At 37.1% G+C, this 19,116-nt stretch overlaps 1 protein-coding gene across 1 annotated transcript; it reads right to left on the minus strand.

Annotated features, from left to right (window-relative positions):
- Positions 1-8,944: 8,944 nt before the first annotated feature.
- LOC148847326 (uncharacterized) lies at positions 8,945-13,022 on the minus strand. The gene is made up of 3 exons (XM_088951698.1): positions 11,391-13,022; positions 10,394-10,589; positions 8,945-9,800 (listed from the first exon to the last, which is right to left on the minus strand). The coding sequence occupies exons 1-3, from the start codon at positions 12,267-12,269 to the stop codon at positions 9,277-9,279; spliced, it is 1,599 nt and encodes a 532-aa protein (XP_088807824.1). The 5' UTR covers positions 12,270-13,022; the 3' UTR covers positions 8,945-9,276.
- Between the last annotated feature and the right edge of the window lie 6,094 nt (positions 13,023-19,116).

Below are 19,116 nucleotides of genomic sequence, written 5' to 3' on the forward strand. Positions count from 1 at the left end.
CAGAGGGGTTGGTCTAAGGCCCTTTTACTCTTGAACCGGATTAAACCCCAAAACACCCCTTATAGGAATGTGGCTCCCAATACAATATGTATCAATTGATATGGTCCAATATGTATTGAAATTTCGAACCTTGGTCAGTTATAATAGTGCAAATCCGCATATAGTATTCTTTCTAGGTATGAAACAAGATTGAAAGTATCATACGATATTAATTTTTTTTATCATTAATATCTTAAATATAAGGCTATTATGATTTTGTTGTTTTAAAGTTATAATATATGATGTGACAAATTCCGTTGTCACTTCAATTTATATAATTTCGAGCAATCGAAAGTCTCAATATGCAACATTTTTCAAATCGAAGAGTATGGAAAACTTTAATTAATTAAGACAAAATTTTTGCTTTGGGCCTCATTCCTTTTTGATTGAGAAGCGGGTCATTAGCAAACATAAGGCAAGCCCATAACCCATAGCACAAAAAATTAATTGTACCTCAAGCAAAATTTTCGAGTCTCATTATTGGCATTAAGGTGTTTTTTATCTTGATAATTAGGGGTGCCTGAATTAACATTTTACACCGTTTTGAGTTTGGGTTTTGGATTGGGTCCAAGTTGCACCTACAAATAGCTTCTAATTTTGCTAATACTTTGGGAGGGTTCTATTTTTTTTTTTTTTCATTTGTTTCAGCATGAAATTAAAAGGGAAAAAAAAAACAAGAAATCATGCCAAGGGCCTGAGGCTATAATATCACCTCTTTTATGTTTCATGGTGATAATTTTTTTCGTTGTCATTTATTTTATTCACACAGAGTAAGGTGCTGAAATTAATATCACAAATAAAAAATGAAAAAAGGTTTCTTGACCTCTTATTTATAATTTCATAGTTATTCTCGTGTTTTAAACAATTCTAGTTACGATATCACTCGCCACTATATCCACTAGGTTGAACCAAGAGTTGGACTGGTGAGCCCTGATGAGTGGACCGGGTCTTTGAATAATTCTTTAAATAACCCAACAGCTACAACAGTGGGCCCGGCCCATATGGCGAGTGGAGTAGAATTATATATAGCATTAAGGTTTAAGCAAGAAAGAATTAACAAATAACAATGTATGTAAATGCAATTGTAAAGGGAAGGGGTGAAGTGGGCCTCGGTGGAACAGGGTCACCGTCCACGGCCCACAACCAGCAAGGTGTGAGAAAGAGTCAATGGTGAGGTTGCATGGGATAATGTTGTCCGGTCGCGTCGTAAATCGTAATACAACCAAGAAGTGGGCTGGAAATGGAAATGGATGGATATCATTAGACGATCTGAAAGCCCACACATTGAGAGGTCCGTTGAAGGCGTGACTCATACTGCACGGCTTTTAAACATTCCGCAAGCTGTCTTTGTACTTGGAAGTTGGAATGCTTCACGATCACGACTCACGAGCGAGCGTCTCTTCTTTGCCTATGATGATGATGTATGGATGTATGTATATGTATGCGTCAGCATAAAGGGACTGGACACGAGATTGTAAGTTGTCATTTGTCAAAGTGAAGCGAAGATACTCAAGGTAGTTGGGCTTGGGCTGGGTCATCTTTCTTTCATCCTTATTTAGTTGTAGAGAGACTAAGGGAGTAGAGGCTGGATCTCTGAGGATGGGCCCCAAAAGCCTTAGCATCAAGTGATTAGCTATGAGGAGCCATTTGATATGACTGAATTGAATGACCTTTTTTTTTTTTTTTTGTCTTTTAGTAAGTTATTAGTTAGGTTGCAAGCTCTATCTTTCATGGGTATCTAACAAAATAAATGATAATAATAATTAAAAAAGATCTTTCATGAGGTGGAGTACAGTCTAAAAATCTCTTTATTTTAATCCTTGGATTCATCTGACGTTTTTAATCCCTATCAGCTTATGAGGGTTGGTGACACCAAGTTTGCAGTTGTGTAGCCATTATTACATTGCAAGCCTCCTGACTCCATGCTTCTGCAGGATTAGACATTCTTTGGGGGGGAGGGGATATTTATTAATTCAATTCCAGTTCTAACTCCCACAATGAGAAAAACAAAGGGGAAGATCCCTTGTAGGCATGAACGATACCGATGTAGGTTAGTGATTATAACCCTGGTAATTTATAACGTTACCAAACGACCTTATAATGAACAGACTCAAAGGCTTAGACTAAAAAAGAAAAAGACTTAGATCATTGAAGTCAACCTTCCACTGGTCAGAATCTATAGGCTCATTTATGTTAGGCAACTATATAAATTAGACTCTTTTCCCAGCTCCAAGTAGGAATTGTTATAGCCATTTGAAAGTCATTAGCTTCACTAAAGTGAGAATTCCCAGCTCCAAGTAGAAGCAAATGAGAATGTCAATGAAAGAATTTCTCTCATGTTGTTGTTTGAAATCCCTTCATATTGTAAATTACATATTCAGCCTTTTGGGTAAGACGTTTTTCTATTGCCATTTTCATAAAAAATGGCATAACGTTGCCGCCACATCAATGCCATGCCATGACATAGCAGGAAACGTCATAACGGGTGTTTCATAGAAAATCAGTTCTCTCAAGTTCCAAGGCAATGCATTTTTTTACCAATTTTTGGAAAAACGGCTTTCTAAATTGGTGTCTATATAACCCGTTTTTTTTAAAGAAAATAGCAATGGTACCAAACATCCCCTCATTCGGTATGAAACTTACATAAGGAAGTCTAATACTAAGAACTTCATAGATCTTTGCTCAATTCACTCAATTTGAAACCAGAAAGTGGTGCTCAATTCGTTTTTTTTTTTTTTTTTATCCTGCACCACTATGTAGTAAAATAAGTTGCTAGTGTGGATGTAAGACTTGGAAAATAGCTGGCGTAATGGATTGTTTAGAAAAAGTCACTCAGTGAACTGAGTTTATTGTGACAGTTAGCTGACACTTGACATTAATTTTTGTTGTAGTATGTATGATATATTGGACAGAAGATGAAGGTATATAATGACTGGGGTCCACGGAAGCTGAAGTTAGCCACATGTGTTGTGAAGCCAGCAAGGACCAGTTTGCCAGCCTAGCTTTGTCATAAGAGCATGAGCTCATCTGCTTTTGTTAACTAATAATATCTTCCTTGATAGCTCATTATGGTTTTTTGGTTTATGGGAATTTATAGGACAATGCATTATAAGATCTGTGTCTCCACTCTGATTACCTCTTTTCTATATAGTTTGTTTTAATAAACTTATGCTGTGTTTGATTTGATAGAAAATAAGAGAGTAATAGAAAGTTGGAGTTGAAATTCTTAAAGAATTTCACAAGAAATCCTCAAATACTTTTCTTCAACTTTATGTTTCTCTCTTCTTTTCTATCAAACCAAACACAGCCTTGCGGATATAAGCCCAAGATTAACCCAACTACAATTTTCTGTTTCTCTAATTATAGTTAAAATTTTGATTGAGGATAAGATCAACCTGGAAAGTGGAAATCACTTTGCTCGGCTCTAACCTGTTTGTAGTTTTATAGGTCTGGGCTGGTCTTGATCTGACGGGCCGGACTGGGCTGAATGAAATGATGGTCAAAGTCAAGCTTACTTTCAATTGGGCCATAACTGACTTGCATGCTTTTCTTTTTCTTGCTAAAACACTAGTTATTTAATCTTCAATGCATTCTATTTCGTTGGTATTCGTGTTTTTGTATTAATCGATGCTGCAAATCGGATCCGACTAATCCTAAGCTCCGGCAGAGCTTGGGACTTGGGAGGAGGCCTTAGCGAATTCAAGAGCCCATCATGTGTATGTTTCGTCTGTCAACGATTTCAGTGTCCATCAATTCTTGGTATAGTATAGCACTTTTTCAGCAACAATATAATGGATCTTACTATTTATATCTCAAATTACGTGTGCAACTCGGGTTCGCCCAATTAGCATTTTATTCGTTCAAAATTTGGCAGAAGCCTAACCCGAGCCCACCAAGTTGCACCCAGAATTCAGATCCCGTTGGATTTCAATTCTAACTGTTTTGTTGGAATGGCATTCTCCCATTTGAGGGAATAGCTATTTTTTGTCTCTCCCCTGGCAATAAAATTTTATTCCTGTTTATTCTAACTCCCATTCTCATTTCTGTCTGAATTAAACAGACTATAGGAATGAATTATTCCAAATCCGATTCCGACTCCAACTGAACCAAACGAAACCTCAAATGTCATTTTTATCCCCTAGCCGAGTGTCACGTGGTTGCACGTGCAAAAGAGAGAGAGATCTTCAGTCCCCCTTCCCCTTTTTAACGTAATAGGTGTAACATTACTGGACTCAAACATACCAAAGACTTGGGAGCAAAGGTTACAGGAAGATTATAGGTGTTAATTCTACTGGTCCATTTGGTTCATAGTCGGAATTGGAATCAGAATTGGAATTAGAACTGGAATCTTTCAGAATCAAAATTAGAATGGTCTTTCTCATACTCTATTTGGTTCAGATAGCAAAGGAAATGAAAATTAGAATCAGAAGGAATGAGATTTTATTCCTAAAGGAGAGATAGAACATATCATTCCACTATGAATGGAAATAGGATTCCAATTCCAGAACCAAATGGGGCCTACAATCTTTTCCAAATTATAGATGTACATTACTCTCTTACTGAGTTTTGATTTAAATGAGATGAAGAGTTTGTTGTAGACAGATTGTAATGTACTTGATAGTTGACACCCATACCCCATCTTGTAATGGCATAAGTCCCATCTGACACCAAATAGAGCAGTGAAATTGGCTTCATGTGATGGACCACTAATCTATTCTGTACTGCCTAATGTAAATTGCCTGTATACTGAGGTACTGGACTGGACACAATAGAGCTAGTCTACTCCAATTTCTAGTTTTGAGCCATAGAAACTGTGTTGGATGCAAGATCTCAATTATTGAACCATATGTGCCTCAGCTATTTCCATGTGTATAATTGAACAAGAAAGAAGTTGATGCATATCTGGAAAAAATCTACGGTTCTTCATGTAACAAAAGACGTACGTGATTAATTGAACATGATAGTAATTAAAGTACGTTTTATGAAAGAGGAACCAATGACTCAATAAGAAATAAGTAGCATTGATTGAGATTTAGATTTAATGTGCAGCCAATACTAATGAATGCACCATAGTGAATTCACATATCTGACATAAGTTTCGTGTTTAATACAATTTCTTTTACACCAGTATAAAGGTATGGTAATGCAAATGAAGTAAAATAATAAACTCTGAAGATAAATAAAATAAAACCTAAAGCAAAAGTACTTCAAAATTTATAATTGTCTAATTTGTACTTGCATGCATTTGTATTATTGCAAATGAAATTGCATTGCAAATAAACGAATAAGGCTTTAGTTGGGATCTAGCCACATCTCAATCAAATTTGATTACTTTTAAATCTGAATCCAATCTGAAAATTATTGTCTTTAAAATAAGAAAAAAATTTATGCTTCTACAAGGACAAAGGCTTTACCTGATCAAAACCCCATTGAATTTTGATAAATATCACTTAGTTGATAACTTTCATGATACGGGTTGATTGGTTTCAAGTTTTTTCAGTATCATAGTCGAACCCTTAAAATAAATGAGGATTAAAACTTAAAGTTTAAAAATAAATTACTCTGTAATTTATATACATCATAAATTTACATAATTATAAATCATTGAATTTATTAAGTATAAACTTTATACACGCATCTATATCTATCTATACTATGGTTTTCGAACCGTCGTTAACTTGGACTGGTTCCGTTTTACCCTAAGCCCAATTCCTAGAAAAAAATCATTGAATCAGCCAATGACCCATTGACCCAAGTGGTCGAACCGCCGCCCTGTCGACCCATTCAATTGTTTTGGCTGTTTTTTATTTTTATTTTTTTATCAAAACAGGCTATTCATTCAAACCAGATGGTTGAATCATCAACCCAAAAACCAGTAGCTAAAACGATTCTATTTCAGATCGTTTTTTAAAACCATGATCTATAATATAAAGAGGAATGTGTCAGAATTGAAACATCTGTCACCACACTCACCACAAGCCTCGCAAGTTATTTTTACGCCAAAAGGCAGGCAAATTTTCATTCAAAATACTCAGCGAGTACAGTCAGAATCAATCGATTGTCGTAGAAAAAGGACACTCCGACTAGGTACAAGGACGAGAAATTGAAGTTGCATGTCTTGCTAGTTTATGGGCAACCTTGTTGCAGCACTTGTTAGTAAAGTTCACCGAGTATTGGGAGAATTTAGTAAGGATTTCTCTGCAGTCGGCTAAGATAATGTTGATTCGCCAGGGGGGTGAGATGATGTCCCCAACAGAGAATTAATGACTATTTGCGCATCTCCCTCAAAAATAATATGATCCATATTCAAATCAGTTGCTAATTTCAAAGATTCCAAAAGAGCCCAGGCTTCACTTTCCAAAGGAGTGCAGGTAGCGAGATTAATAGACCGAGCAACAAGAAGATCCCCCAAATGATTCCTTATGATCACACCAGCCCCAGGTTGGGGCAAAGCCTCACAAGTTACTCATTGGTTTCTCACTCTTCACACATATGAGTCGAATGACTCTTATTTAAGAACATGAACACCCTTATTTAAATATGGTTAATAACTAATATAGAGGTTAATTTCATCTTTTACCGTCAGTGTTCTAGTGGACTAGTGGGGAACCGAAAGTAAGATCGGTTTCTCCACAAAATATTCTCTTGGTGAAACCCATTCCACGGATTTCTTCAAATCTTCCATTATATTTTCGAATATAACGGATATATCCCTCTTAATGCTCAGATTAATTGTCTCATAATTAATCAATGCACATACTCAGCCACATCCCTCTTAATCAATCCACAGATTCAGCAATATTCCTCTTAATTAATTGACTTTTAAGTTCTACCTTTTTCTTACCCTCAGCTAGCTTCGCTCTTCCTCCTTCCATCACAATCACCACCACCACCAGTAAGCCACTATTAACAAAGGAGGAGCCCTTCATTCTCAGTTCAATAGGTATATATCTATTTTTTTTTTCTTTATTTTCTTTTTCTTCTTTCTCAGGGCTTCACCCCATTTTATGCTTTCAGCATTTTTTTTTTTTGTTTTTACGTCCTATGATTCTCTATGTCTTATTCTACTAAAATTGAAAGTTTGATTAATTATTTTGATGAATTGTACGAGGATCTTTGAGCTGTACTGGAAATAGTACTTGAAGACTTTGCTGGGCTTGCAAATGGTTCGGCCGGCCATTGATACATTGATATTGTATCCATCAATGTTTCAGTCTGGCCTCTCTCTCTCTCTCTCTCTCTCTCTTATCCAGCCTCTAACCATGATTTTTGCATTAGTTTTTCTATTTTCCATTTCTTTATAATCAAAATTTGTTCAAAGCCCTAATTTTCAAGTCTAACTGGCTAAAATTTGTTGACATATCTCACAGCCTTCCCTTTTTGTTTCAAAAGCTTATTAACGTACACATTAAATTATCCATTAATGTTTCCATTACACAACTATCCTTTATCTTTTTTTTCCATGTAGTTGATATTTATGTTATTATCCAATAATTGCTATTTTTTTTTCACATACTAATCATCAGAACACATCACCTGCATATTTATCACCTTGTGTTTCGCCCTTTCACAAGTTGTTGTGTACGGGCTCCACATTTATAAAACTGGTTGTGCAGTCCATCAAGTCTATTGCCATCAACATTAATTTTCTACCTTGCTGTTTCCATCATATGCTTTACATCTTCAAAGAGCTTCTCAGCCATAACATTTTCAATTGAGAATATATATAGCACAGTAAGTGACGCAGTCTCACCTTTTCACCTTTTTTTCTCAAGTTCATGGATATTCACATTTTCTTTTTATCATTTGTAGAGCATTGGTGATGTCTAGGAGTGTCAATTCGATTGGATTTGGTCCAATCCAATACAGTCCAATGTGAGTCCATTATAAATGGACCAGGTCCAATCTAATCCAATAAATGTTTTGGACCAATTTGGACCGGTTCAAATCAATATCTAGACTGTCCAATCTGTTCATTGACACATATATTCTTATCTTATAACAATGGATCAGATATTGGCTTAATCCAATCCAACCCAATCCAATATAAATTTGTTACGAACGAAACAGGTTCAATCCAATCTAATAAATATTTTGGACCGAATTGATCCAATCCAAAATGTCTTATTGGTCTGTCTAATTCATCCAAATTGATTTTGGACTGGACGGGGTCCAATCCAAAACAAGTCCATTGGCACCCTTAGTTATGTCCAATCTCATAATCAATGTTATGTTGTTCTCATTTACCGCCTTATTTAATCTTATGGCTAATGGAAACCGTTAATGAAATTGGAATTTGACGGCATTTGCCACAATTTTCGATTATGTAGTTATACAAAGGGAGTTTTGTACATTTTGTTAAGGCCGTTTATTATTATTATTCTTTTCATGAATAAATGACAATAAAAGGAATGGAGTACATTAATGCCTTGAATTCGACATTATAAATATGCAAAGCATATCTTCAAAGTGATGATATCCTTGTTATATAATGTCTTTGCAAAAAGTATTTTATCCCATATACTACCATTTCCTTTGCACGGGTTTTTCGCTAGTAATTAATTATATACAGCCAACTTCAATTCAACTTGAATCTTAATTGGTATGTTGAATTGGGACTCAGTGGCAGCCCTACGAGTACTCAGGAGTCAGGACCCATTATTGAATGACCCTTTCTGGAGAATTTTGAAACCTAGCTATAAAGTATAATCATCATAAGTATGATAGATTTTCTTTTCCCAGCTGCCTTTCTGATCAGTTGTTTAGGTTGTCTTGACTCTTGAACACGGAGAGAAATTTTCTAACCCTCAAAAGAAAATAATAAAATGTCTGGTTCCGTTTATCATCATCATCCTCATCAGATATTCAGATTGTAGGTTTTGAATCAATAGGCATGAAGCTCTGGTTTTCCTGTAGACCAAAAGGCCAGGGATATATATAAAATTTCTCATAAGGCTAGCCTACATAAATTTTTTTCTCGATAAATACATGGAGTTGAAACATATACATCATCATCATCGTCGTCGTCGTCCCTTCTATCCACGAACCAGGATATCCAGAAGGACATCATCATAAACCCAAAACCTTCCTGCATTGCCTTTCAAGTCTGGTTTAACCTACACCTTTGCAGCGCTCGTTAGACTATCCTATTCCTGTATCTATCCTCCAATAAAATGAAAAAATAAGCAAAATTAGTTTGGATGAACAGAGACAGAGCTTCAGAGTTCAGACTGATCCCTATGAATAGACAAGTTCGTCTGAGAGTTCCTGCACCAAGAACCCAAAGATAGCAAGCTCAATATCCATTGCTGTATCTCGCACCTGCTCTTGCTGTCTCCTCCACTCATCTCCCTCTCTTTTCAAGTCCATCTCCACCATCATGTCGATGGTGTTGAAGTTCACTTCCTTCCATGATTCCAAGCGTTTGCAGACTCTCTTTGCAACGAATTCTCTGTCATGGCAGGCTGTAGCTTCTTCGTCTTCCTCTGTAATTAGGTCTGCAACTAGTCTCTTCATGTCCTCTGGAATTCTCCTTACGTGGGAACCCTCCAACCAGCTTAGAATTTCTTTCACAAACCCATTATCCTTCTTTTCATTATCTGATAACACTGACCCATCTTCATCATAATCGCACTCTTCGTCTACCAACTTTTCATCATCTTCATCTGCTTCTTCCCTCAGACTTTTCTCAAGCTCAAGGGGATCTAACTCAGCTAGTCTCTCAAATTTACGAAGCTTGTGCAATAGCTGTTGCTTTGCTCCTGGGAATGCAAAAAGCAATTCAAATATCAGAACCACCTCACCCAGCTGTGAGTCTGACAATACATACACATACACATTCACATACACCGAAATTTGAATCAATAGGGGCAATCTACAATCACACAAACTATACATCATTAATGGCGACAACCCTCCTACTCCAATTAATCTTGACAGTGTTCAGAAAATGAGAGGAATGGACCCCCTCAACGTGACTGAAACTCACAGACTCCAAATTTATTATCAGTGGTGATAAATGATGATGATGGCTCAAGTACAAAACCAAGCACAAAACAGTGAATTCTATAAAACTTGAATAGCAAATTTGCCAACCCTACAGATCAGGAATGTGCCACGTGGCTAAGATACCATTTCCGGCACAGCCCACATGGCACGTGTGCCCTCCTTTTTAACTGCTGTGAAAAGAAAAACAGTAATGGACCAATTACCTACAGGAACTTGGTTGGTTCATGAATGAAACCCAATCAACTGACCAAATAAACCATTCTTTTCTGAAAACGACTATACAACCGAACAGGAAACAAATAAGACAACCACAGTACTGTTCAATGTTTCATGCATTAGTACTTACTCTGTACAAAGGCAAAGCTGCGTTCTAGTTCAAAGCCCTCCTGAGCCTCTTCATCCTCGTTTCCGTCATCGTCGTCGTCGTCGTCATCGTGGAAAGGAGGGTCCAACACAGACACGGGGCTGCACTGTTCCTTCTCCTCTTCATAGTCCTTTCCTTCACTATTTTTTAAGCAGCTTCTCTCGTCGTTTCCTAACACCTGATTACATGCAAATTAATCTCAATTAAGATGGGATTATTGTGAAGTGGGGAAATGGTGAAATCCCTAATTTGTCCTTGTTAATTTGATAAATGGCAACAAAAAATTCTGAGTCATAATTCATCGACTATTGACTTTGGATCCTCTGCTTTCTTTCTATTTATTATTATTTTTTTTAACCCGACCAAATTCAATAATTTTTTTTTATAAAATCCAACCGAAAAAACAAAGACCCTATTTGTCGTTTTCTCCAAAATTATTTTGGAGACAAGAATTTTGTAAAAAGATTTCATGGCAGAGCCGAGATCAGAGTATAGTAATGAGAATTGGATTAATAGCGAGATGACGTTAATACCCTTCGGGCTTCAGTTTTTGCTTACCTTAGTTCCTCATAAGCATATTTTTTCAACAACGATAAAGACAAATTGGATGATTCGCCGACAACTCGGGAAGGCCTAACCAGGTCTACGACCCGATCTGAGTCATGACTCACGAGTACGGGAACCACACGGATCGTCCGCACTGAATCAACAAACTAGTAATGGAATTGGTATTTTCTAATCTGATTCAAGGTTTAAGCCATGAAAATGCTTTCTTTTACGAATTCGTGTTCTTTCACTTTCGATATTTTGAACGTGATTTTAAGTTTCGACTTTAATTTGAATGAGGACACTCGGTAAGCGAGTCACGTCCGAGTGACGAGTTCCGGACTTTGCCGGACATGTCATCAGCGGTCAAATAAAGTGAAATAAAGCTGACAAAAGTTTCTTTCTTGGGGGATAAAAAATGAAAAAGACAAACCTCTTTTCTGCGGCGACTAGGAGAAGTAGCCGGAGACTCAAATTCCGGCGTCCGGCGACCGGAAGATGGGCTCTTGGGAAGCACGAAGCGGAAGGAGTTAGAGCAGAATGGCTTGTCACACGAATTGCATTCTCCATTCTTTCTCTCGTCGACGATGAACTCCATCTCTTCAGAATCCTCGGACCGGCTACTAGTGGAGGTCTCCAAATCTTCAGACTTCTCTTCGTTGCTCTCAGACCAAGCACTGCTGAGTCTGCTGTTACAGGAGCAGGAGAAACCCATCTCCGTGATGACCTCCTTTTCTTCTGAAACCTCCATTGGTGCCGGGGTTTCCCACCTATTATCCTCCATGCACAGTTTACGTCCATCACACGAATCCCACCTCAAAATATCCTTAACAGAAACTCTAACCTCCTCACCCTTGATCTCTCTCTTTCGGTTCCGTTTTCTAAGGGATATTCTCTTCAAAATCGATCCGAGGAAGCCAAAGCCCAAGCTTTTATTCGGACTCTTGGATTTTGAAGAAGAGGACTGCTTCTGAATCCGAAGAGCAGCTTCAAGGAGCACAGCAGCTGTCCTCGAAGAGATGTGAATGAAGACGGTATTTGGGTTTCTACACGGGCTCCTGGCCGGAGAAGCGAAATCGAACAGAGGGGACCTTAGTACGTCTGGAGAGTCGTGGAAGGAAAAAAAGCAAGCGCTTTTACAGAAACTTGCAGGAATACTCGAGTTTTCCGACATGGGTCTCCGTCTCTTAACCTGCAAGTGGGTTTTGGGGGTCCATTTCTTCAGCTGGCAACATCTCTCGTCAATGTAGTTCTGCAGAACGAAAGGCTCTTGATCTTCGCTCAATAGCTCGCGCAAATGCTTGTGAGCCATGATTAAGCTCTGCAACAAAACTAGTGGGGAAAGGGAAAAGGGTTTAGAGAACCAATTTGACAAAGCCTCAAATGACTTCGAACTTGAGTTCCATGAAAAAGTTGGAGAGATTAAAGTTCAACTTCAACACAAAAGGTAGGTGATGGAGGATTTTGGAAGGTAAGAAGTGGAAAAGTGAGACGCTAGAAATAGGTGAGCCAGCGGAGCGGAGAGACAGTGAGGAAAAGAGAGGAAGGAATGAGGAGACTTCGCATTTGAAATCTGGGTTTATGATTTCGAGGCGTGGAGGTAATAAACAAATATTAAATAAACATCTTGGGCTTGCCTTGCAGCTCAGGAGTGGAGAGGTGGGAGTGTGATCTGGACTCTGGAGGGTTCTGTCTTCTGTGTTGTGTTGTATATCCTCTCTCTCTCTCTCTCTCTCTCGTCTTTGCTGCACACCACTCAGTCACGGTATACGCCACAACTTCTCTCGAGTGTCTCGCGCTCTGCTTCTTTGTCTGCAAATTAAATCAAATACTTAACATCTCCCGATATTTTGATGATAATCAGTTACTCCGATACTCATAAATAGCCCATTCATTATTTGTTGATATTTATGTAGAGCCCGACCAAAAGAGAAGCCCAACCTTCCATTCGGCAGAGTCCTGGCCAGGCTACAGTCAACCCGTCCTCTATCAAATAGCCCTGTTTTCATGGTCATGACTCATGACTCAAGAACGATGGACGGCTCAGCTCAGAGCAGCTAATGCCAAATTGAGAACTTAAGGGGGTGTTTGGAATTGATGCTGTTTTCCAAAAAAAAAGACACCATGTAGAGATTAGGCTGGAAATTCTGTTTAGTTGATTGTTTTTTCTGAAAGACGCTAAAAATCCATTTTCTTGGACCACACATTGAAAATCAGAAATTCGTGGGCTAAGAAAATATATGCTATTACTAGTGACTGTTTGTTGATGTGGCATTGGAAAAATGCTTAGCCAACTCGCTCCACCACGAATGATGATTGGAATCAAAGTCATGATGCATGGGGCGCCTTCATGAAATCATGACCCTAAAAGAGAGGGGTGTCTGTGGGGCCCATAATCCCCAGCATTCAAATTCATTTAATGAGAAACCCTATTGGGCAGTTTGTGGGATCAGATGATTCATCATCACCACTATCATTATTATTATCAAGCTGAAATGACCGGAACAAATTAAGGTCTGGGCCCCAAATTTAATAGGGTTCCCCCCCCCCCCCCCCCTTTTTTTTTTTTTTCCTTTTTAACTGAAGGAAATCATTCCGGTACAAACACGTAACTAACTCCTATGATTATGATTCCTCCACAAAAGCGTTGACGGCTTTTAATAAATAAAAGCATAAAACCGCAACCCAGGAGATATTTTAATAATAATTTCAATTTGTCGCGAAAAATAGAAAACAGATGGTTGATGGGTGGGATCGGGGGCAGGGCCGTCTCCGTCTCGGGCAGCACTAGAGCCGAAACCGTAAAGAAACGGACAAAAAGGAGGTCCACGCGTGCCGACGATTCCCGATCCCGACAAGCGCAAAACCGGATCTGGACGTAATCTTTGACGGTCTCTTCCACCGTAGATCTTAATTACCGCCTCTTTCCCGCGCTAAATCCCCTTCCCCCCACCCCCACCCCTTTTTACTGATTTGGCACTATTTCTTATTTTCTGTCCCAAAAGGCAAAATCAGGTGATCATGCGGGAGTGGTCCCGCTGGGTAGGCCCTTGTGAGTGCTATTGTGTCCAAAACTTATTGGCTCTGAAGAGGCAAACAAATTTGAGTTTTTAACTCCCTCAAATCTCAATTCACCTACGTCGTAATCAGTATCACACAAGGTAGAGCCCAGAGTTAAAAGCCTCTTTCTCTCTCTCTCTCTGTTTGTCACCGCCAGAGCGTCCGTCCGATCGTACGCTTTCGCCTGTTCAGTCTTCAACTTTAATTTAAAAAAAAATATTTATTTAATTTTCTTGTCCCACCCAAACAGCGACGGATGATCCTCCGGTTCAACAGTGACCATTCTTTTTTTTTTTTTTTAACAAAGAAATTAATTGGGATAAAAAGAATAAAGGAACGAAACACATTATTTTTTTCTTTAGATAAACTAGTTCAAAGTACTCTATGGAAGCTGCAAAAGTTGGGCACGCAGTAAGAAAATCTGGGTCTGGTGAGTTCAACCATGACCATTTGATCCAGATGAGACTTACTGTGAACGAAAGTGACAAATCTTACAGTTAGAACTTAGAATCATCCGAAATGGGTTGGATGAATTCTCGGGGAGGACCCGAAATTTGTGACAGTACATGGGAATAATCGTTATCGGATCCGGACCGGACAATGGGGGGATGAAGGGGGTAGGTGAAGCCGTGAAGCTAATACAACTGACAAAAACTGAATCTAGGTTATATTAGCTCGTCCTTTCTCTTTCTCTTGATGTGCAGATTAAGAGTAGTTCTCTTCGAGAGGGACGTAATTTTGTCATGATATAAGGAAAGCATGGTTATCAAATTAAATGAGGTAAATCTATATAGCTCAAATATTTAAGTGTGAAAAGAGTTTTATGCCCATTTTTATGATGAAATGAAACAAATGGTCCCTAATAGAAAGGTTTGTCTTATAAGAAAGAAAATAATGGATGAGTATGTCTTTCGGGGAAAATAATTAGCCCATCCTATTTGGTTGTTTGTTATGTTTTTATAATTTAATTTTTTATTCAATTATCTCTAATATCTGATTATTTTATTATGAGTTTTCTTGGCTATTCACTTATCCCAATAATATAATTTGAATTTTATCATCTTTTTCTTTGCATGATTCATATTTATTTTATGATCGATTTTATAATTTCAATAGTGATTTGGATGTTTCATCATAAAAATGATGAAATAAATGGACCCTAGTAGAAAAGGATTTTCTTGTAAGAAAGAAAATAATGGATTAGTATGTCCTTTGGATAATGGATTAAAAACTGAAACGTAGATGTCATGGTACTAACCAAACAGTCAATCACAAGTAATGCATGCATAATGAATAGTCGATACTGCTTAGCTATACTGTTCTTCCATGTGTTGAAAGAGATAGATTTATCCTCAAATTAAGATTATTGGTGAGATAACTATAAAAAATAATTTGTTCTTTTCTTCGTAATTACTGACCTTAATTTCTTTGGTCTAGAAATTTGAAGATAAGTTTATTCAGTTTGGTTGATTTTTCAATAGCTAATAAACCATAATTGAAAGCATGAATCAAGATGGGACAAGTTATAGAATGGTGCTAAAATCAAATTTTCCAGGCTAGTATGGGTATGGGGTGAGTGTGTTAGAGGCAAGGCAGATAAGTCCTCTCCAGTATCTCTTTATTATTCTTTTGATAATGATTAATAAAATTTAAGATGATCATACTTTCACCTGGAGTAAAATTTAGGGCTACAAATTTTTTATAGGCGTACCAATTTGGACCGCAAACTATCAAGTGTAAGTCAATCCATGTCTTAAGAAAGTGTCTTAATGTGCAAGTAAAAAATCTCTTTGTACTCAAATGGGTTCTTGTTTCACTGTGAATTTGTAGTTTGTACAGCATTAAAAGGCTATTTAAGTACAAAATCTTGTATTTTGTATATATTTGCACAGTATAATTTAAGCATTTGGTACAAGCCGGAAGAGAGCGCTAACATAGACGAAGGGAAGTGCAACCCTAGAAGCCTGGATCATACCCAATGTTGGCAAGAAAATTCACAAATTTGTCACTTTCACAAAAATCAAAAACCCGATCAACGGATTATTGACTGATTCAATAATTTTTTATCAGAGATCGAGTTTAGGGTAAAATGGAATCGATTGCCTGAATAATTCCCGATCCAAATGGTCCAATCATCCAAATCAACGGCGGTTCAAAAACCATGTCCATGATACTTAAAAAAAAAAAGGCTAAAAAACCATTATCTAATTCAACGGTTCAACCGTCCAGAACAACGGAGACCACTGGCCAATTTAACAGTTTTTTTTAAATAACTGTTTGGGGCCGAAACGGAACTGGTGGTCCAACCAACTGGATGTACGATGTTTTTAAAACCTTAATTGATGAAGATATAAGGGGAGGGTTTGTAATATTGATCAAAAGTTAGACATAAATTTCTGACTGCTTATGCTTCCATACATACATGTTTTGCTGTTGAATTTAACTGCTTTACACTTGTGTTTATGCTGTTGTCATTTCAGTACTTTTTATGATGTTCAGAGAATAACCAATAAAATAGATAAAATTAAGAATTTAAGCAACTAATGGATATATATATATATTTAATAAACAAGGAGTACCTTTGCAGCTAGTTGGTATTCATGTATAAAAAAAAAAAAAAAATTGTTGGTATTTAGAGGAGACACCCTTTGTCCTTTCACTGGGAATATACATCTGAATATAATAGTGACAGAGGGAAGAACCATTTGAGTTCTTGTCAAGAGGAAAAGAAAGCAGAAGGAAAGAAGACAAAATTTTCCCCATATCAGTCACCAAAGAAAAAGCAAAGCATGCTCAAATCATTACCTAATCTATTTAAATGTAATTGATTCAGAGGAGGCAATGGTAGGATGAGAGTACCATCATCATACCACTCATTACAATGAGGTGCTCTTCCATGCTGCCATGGGTCAAAAATCAAAATAAAGAGGACTGGATTTAGGACCTATTTACATATCTATATCAAATTTCCCAGATTGCAGATTTCAATCTTTCTATATCCAATGGTGAAATTAAAAAAAAAAAAAAAAAAAAAAAACTACTACTGAAAATATTAACCAATAAGTATTAAAAGCTTCCTGATTTATCTTAGGCTAGCTCTATTCATTTGATAGTGAGTATAGATCCCTTCATTTGGAGAGTAGGAATTTCATAGATCTTATGTTGAGGCCACTCTCATTAATAGTAGCATGGCTACAGAGATACATATTTATGAAAATGTGGGGGAATGGAGAATGTGACATATGAGAGAGAGAGAGAATATGTATGGAGGGAAATGTGGGGAGATGATATATTTGGTAAGGGGACTTACTAACTAGAGGGTTCTGTCATGCTTTTCCATTATACGTGTTTGGTAAGCCAATGTACATTTAGGGTGCCACCACATAGGCTGGTGGTAAGGCTGCATAAACCCAAAATATGTAAAACCTGGGGCAAAATCCATGCATTTTCATTTCTGCAACACAACACGACACCACTGTACCAAACTATCACCGTGGAAATCAGATCATTCATCAAAATACGTGGCATTGTACACTGGCCAGTCAGCCATCTGGTACACCATGTGTTTGAATCTTTTCCACAATAATGCAGCAAAATTAGTTTCACTTGAAAAATGTGCCTCAGAAAGAATGGATTCCATACTGCACTATGGCCCAAAAAAAGTCATGGAGCCCTTCGAGGCTGTTAGCTGAGTTGACACGACAAAGATATCTGGGTCCTCTATATCTCATTCCCACACAACTCATTAACTAGTGGCATGCATCCCCTAGTTCTAAACATTTGGGAAACCCTTAATAAATATATTTTATTAGATAAATATTTAAACTAAGATTGATAAAATCTTTCTTTTCTTTCCTAATTTCCCTCAATTAAAAGATCTTATAATAGAAATCAGGGTTTTAAAACCGTTCACGACCCGAGTGGTCGAACCATTTGACCCAGGGGATGATCATCTATCTCGTTCCAATTTTTAGCTTGGCCTAAATTTTTCCCAAAAAAAAACGCCGAATTGGTCAGAAAATTGTCAATTCAGATGGTTGAACCATTTGACCTAGACAATAATTTCTGGGTCTTTTTTTTTATTTTAAAAACCTCATAAATTGACCGTTCGAGCCATTCAACCCAGAAAATAATGGATAAAATGATTCCATTTTCGGGTCAATCTTAAAAAACTTGAATAAAATAAATAATAAAAATATTATAAATAAATAAAGCAACTGCACCAGAACTAGAAGCCCTCCAATTCAATATCTATAAATAAATAAAGTGAGAGCAGTCAATCCATTTCAATATCTATAAGAGTTAGAATGGTAGTTGGCACAGGAACCCAAAGTTAAGAATAGGGTTTGCTGGCGTTTACCAGGCCCAAGAAAGTGTTCAGAAACCTGAGAAAGAAACAAGGGGAACCCAATGTACCAATGAAATTGGTGTCCTAGTCCTTGGCTACATTGCCCATTCATGTCTTTTGTTCTTTATTTTATTTATTTTGTTTGTATATAGACCTACATACTAACAAAAGCATGAATTTATTATTTATTATACACCAACCTAGTTAATGGGTTTCTCTTTTTTTAATTATCTTATCACAGTAGCAATCTTCTTTAATGCGGACTTATACTGTTGTCTTCATTTGATTTAACCATCTTTTAGGATTATCTGGACAATCACTAAATGTAAGAAACTTGGTTTTCAGGCCAGCGGTTCTTTTATAAACCTACTACTTAACTGAGTACTGGCTGTAGGGCTGCAATTTGGGTGGACTCAACCTGAACCCAACCCGATCCGTATTTTTGCATGTTTATTTTTTATTTTTTATTAAACTTTTGCATGGGTTGGATATGAGTTTTCGAGCTTCCAGCTTTTGGGTTGGGTTTGGGTTGATTTTTCTAATAGTTTAAAGTTTAAACGCAGCTCAGTCAAAGCTAAATCTGTCCAAATAAATATATACATATACATGCATTTTACTATATAAAATATTTTTTTGAATTATATAATATACATTTTTTAATGAAATTTGCATAAATTTTCAATCCGTTATACTCCTAAATTACGCTATAAATCCCAATAAAAGACGGCTGTACAAAAATATATTTATAAAT

Source organism: Nelumbo lutea, chromosome 6, assembly GCF_056320005.1.
Source record: "Nelumbo lutea isolate HS-2025 chromosome 6, American lotus-T2T, whole genome shotgun sequence".
Taxonomy (NCBI): domain Eukaryota; kingdom Viridiplantae; phylum Streptophyta; class Magnoliopsida; order Proteales; family Nelumbonaceae; genus Nelumbo; species Nelumbo lutea.

What these genes read in the sequence shown, in the direction of transcription:
- LOC148847326 (XM_088951698.1), bottom strand. Translation starts at nt 12,269, where the DNA reads ATGGCTCACAAGCATTTGCGCGAGCTATTGAGCGAAGATCAAGAGCCT. An exon ending in CTAGTCGCCGCAGAAAAGAG is followed by an intron (nt 10,590 to 11,390) that starts GTTTGTCTTTTT and finishes GCATGTAATCAG; the next exon opens with GTGTTAGGAAACGACGAGAG. An exon ending in CAGCTTTGCCTTTGTACAGA is followed by an intron (nt 9,801 to 10,393) that starts GTAAGTACTAAT and finishes TTGCATTCCCAG; the next exon opens with GAGCAAAGCAACAGCTATTG.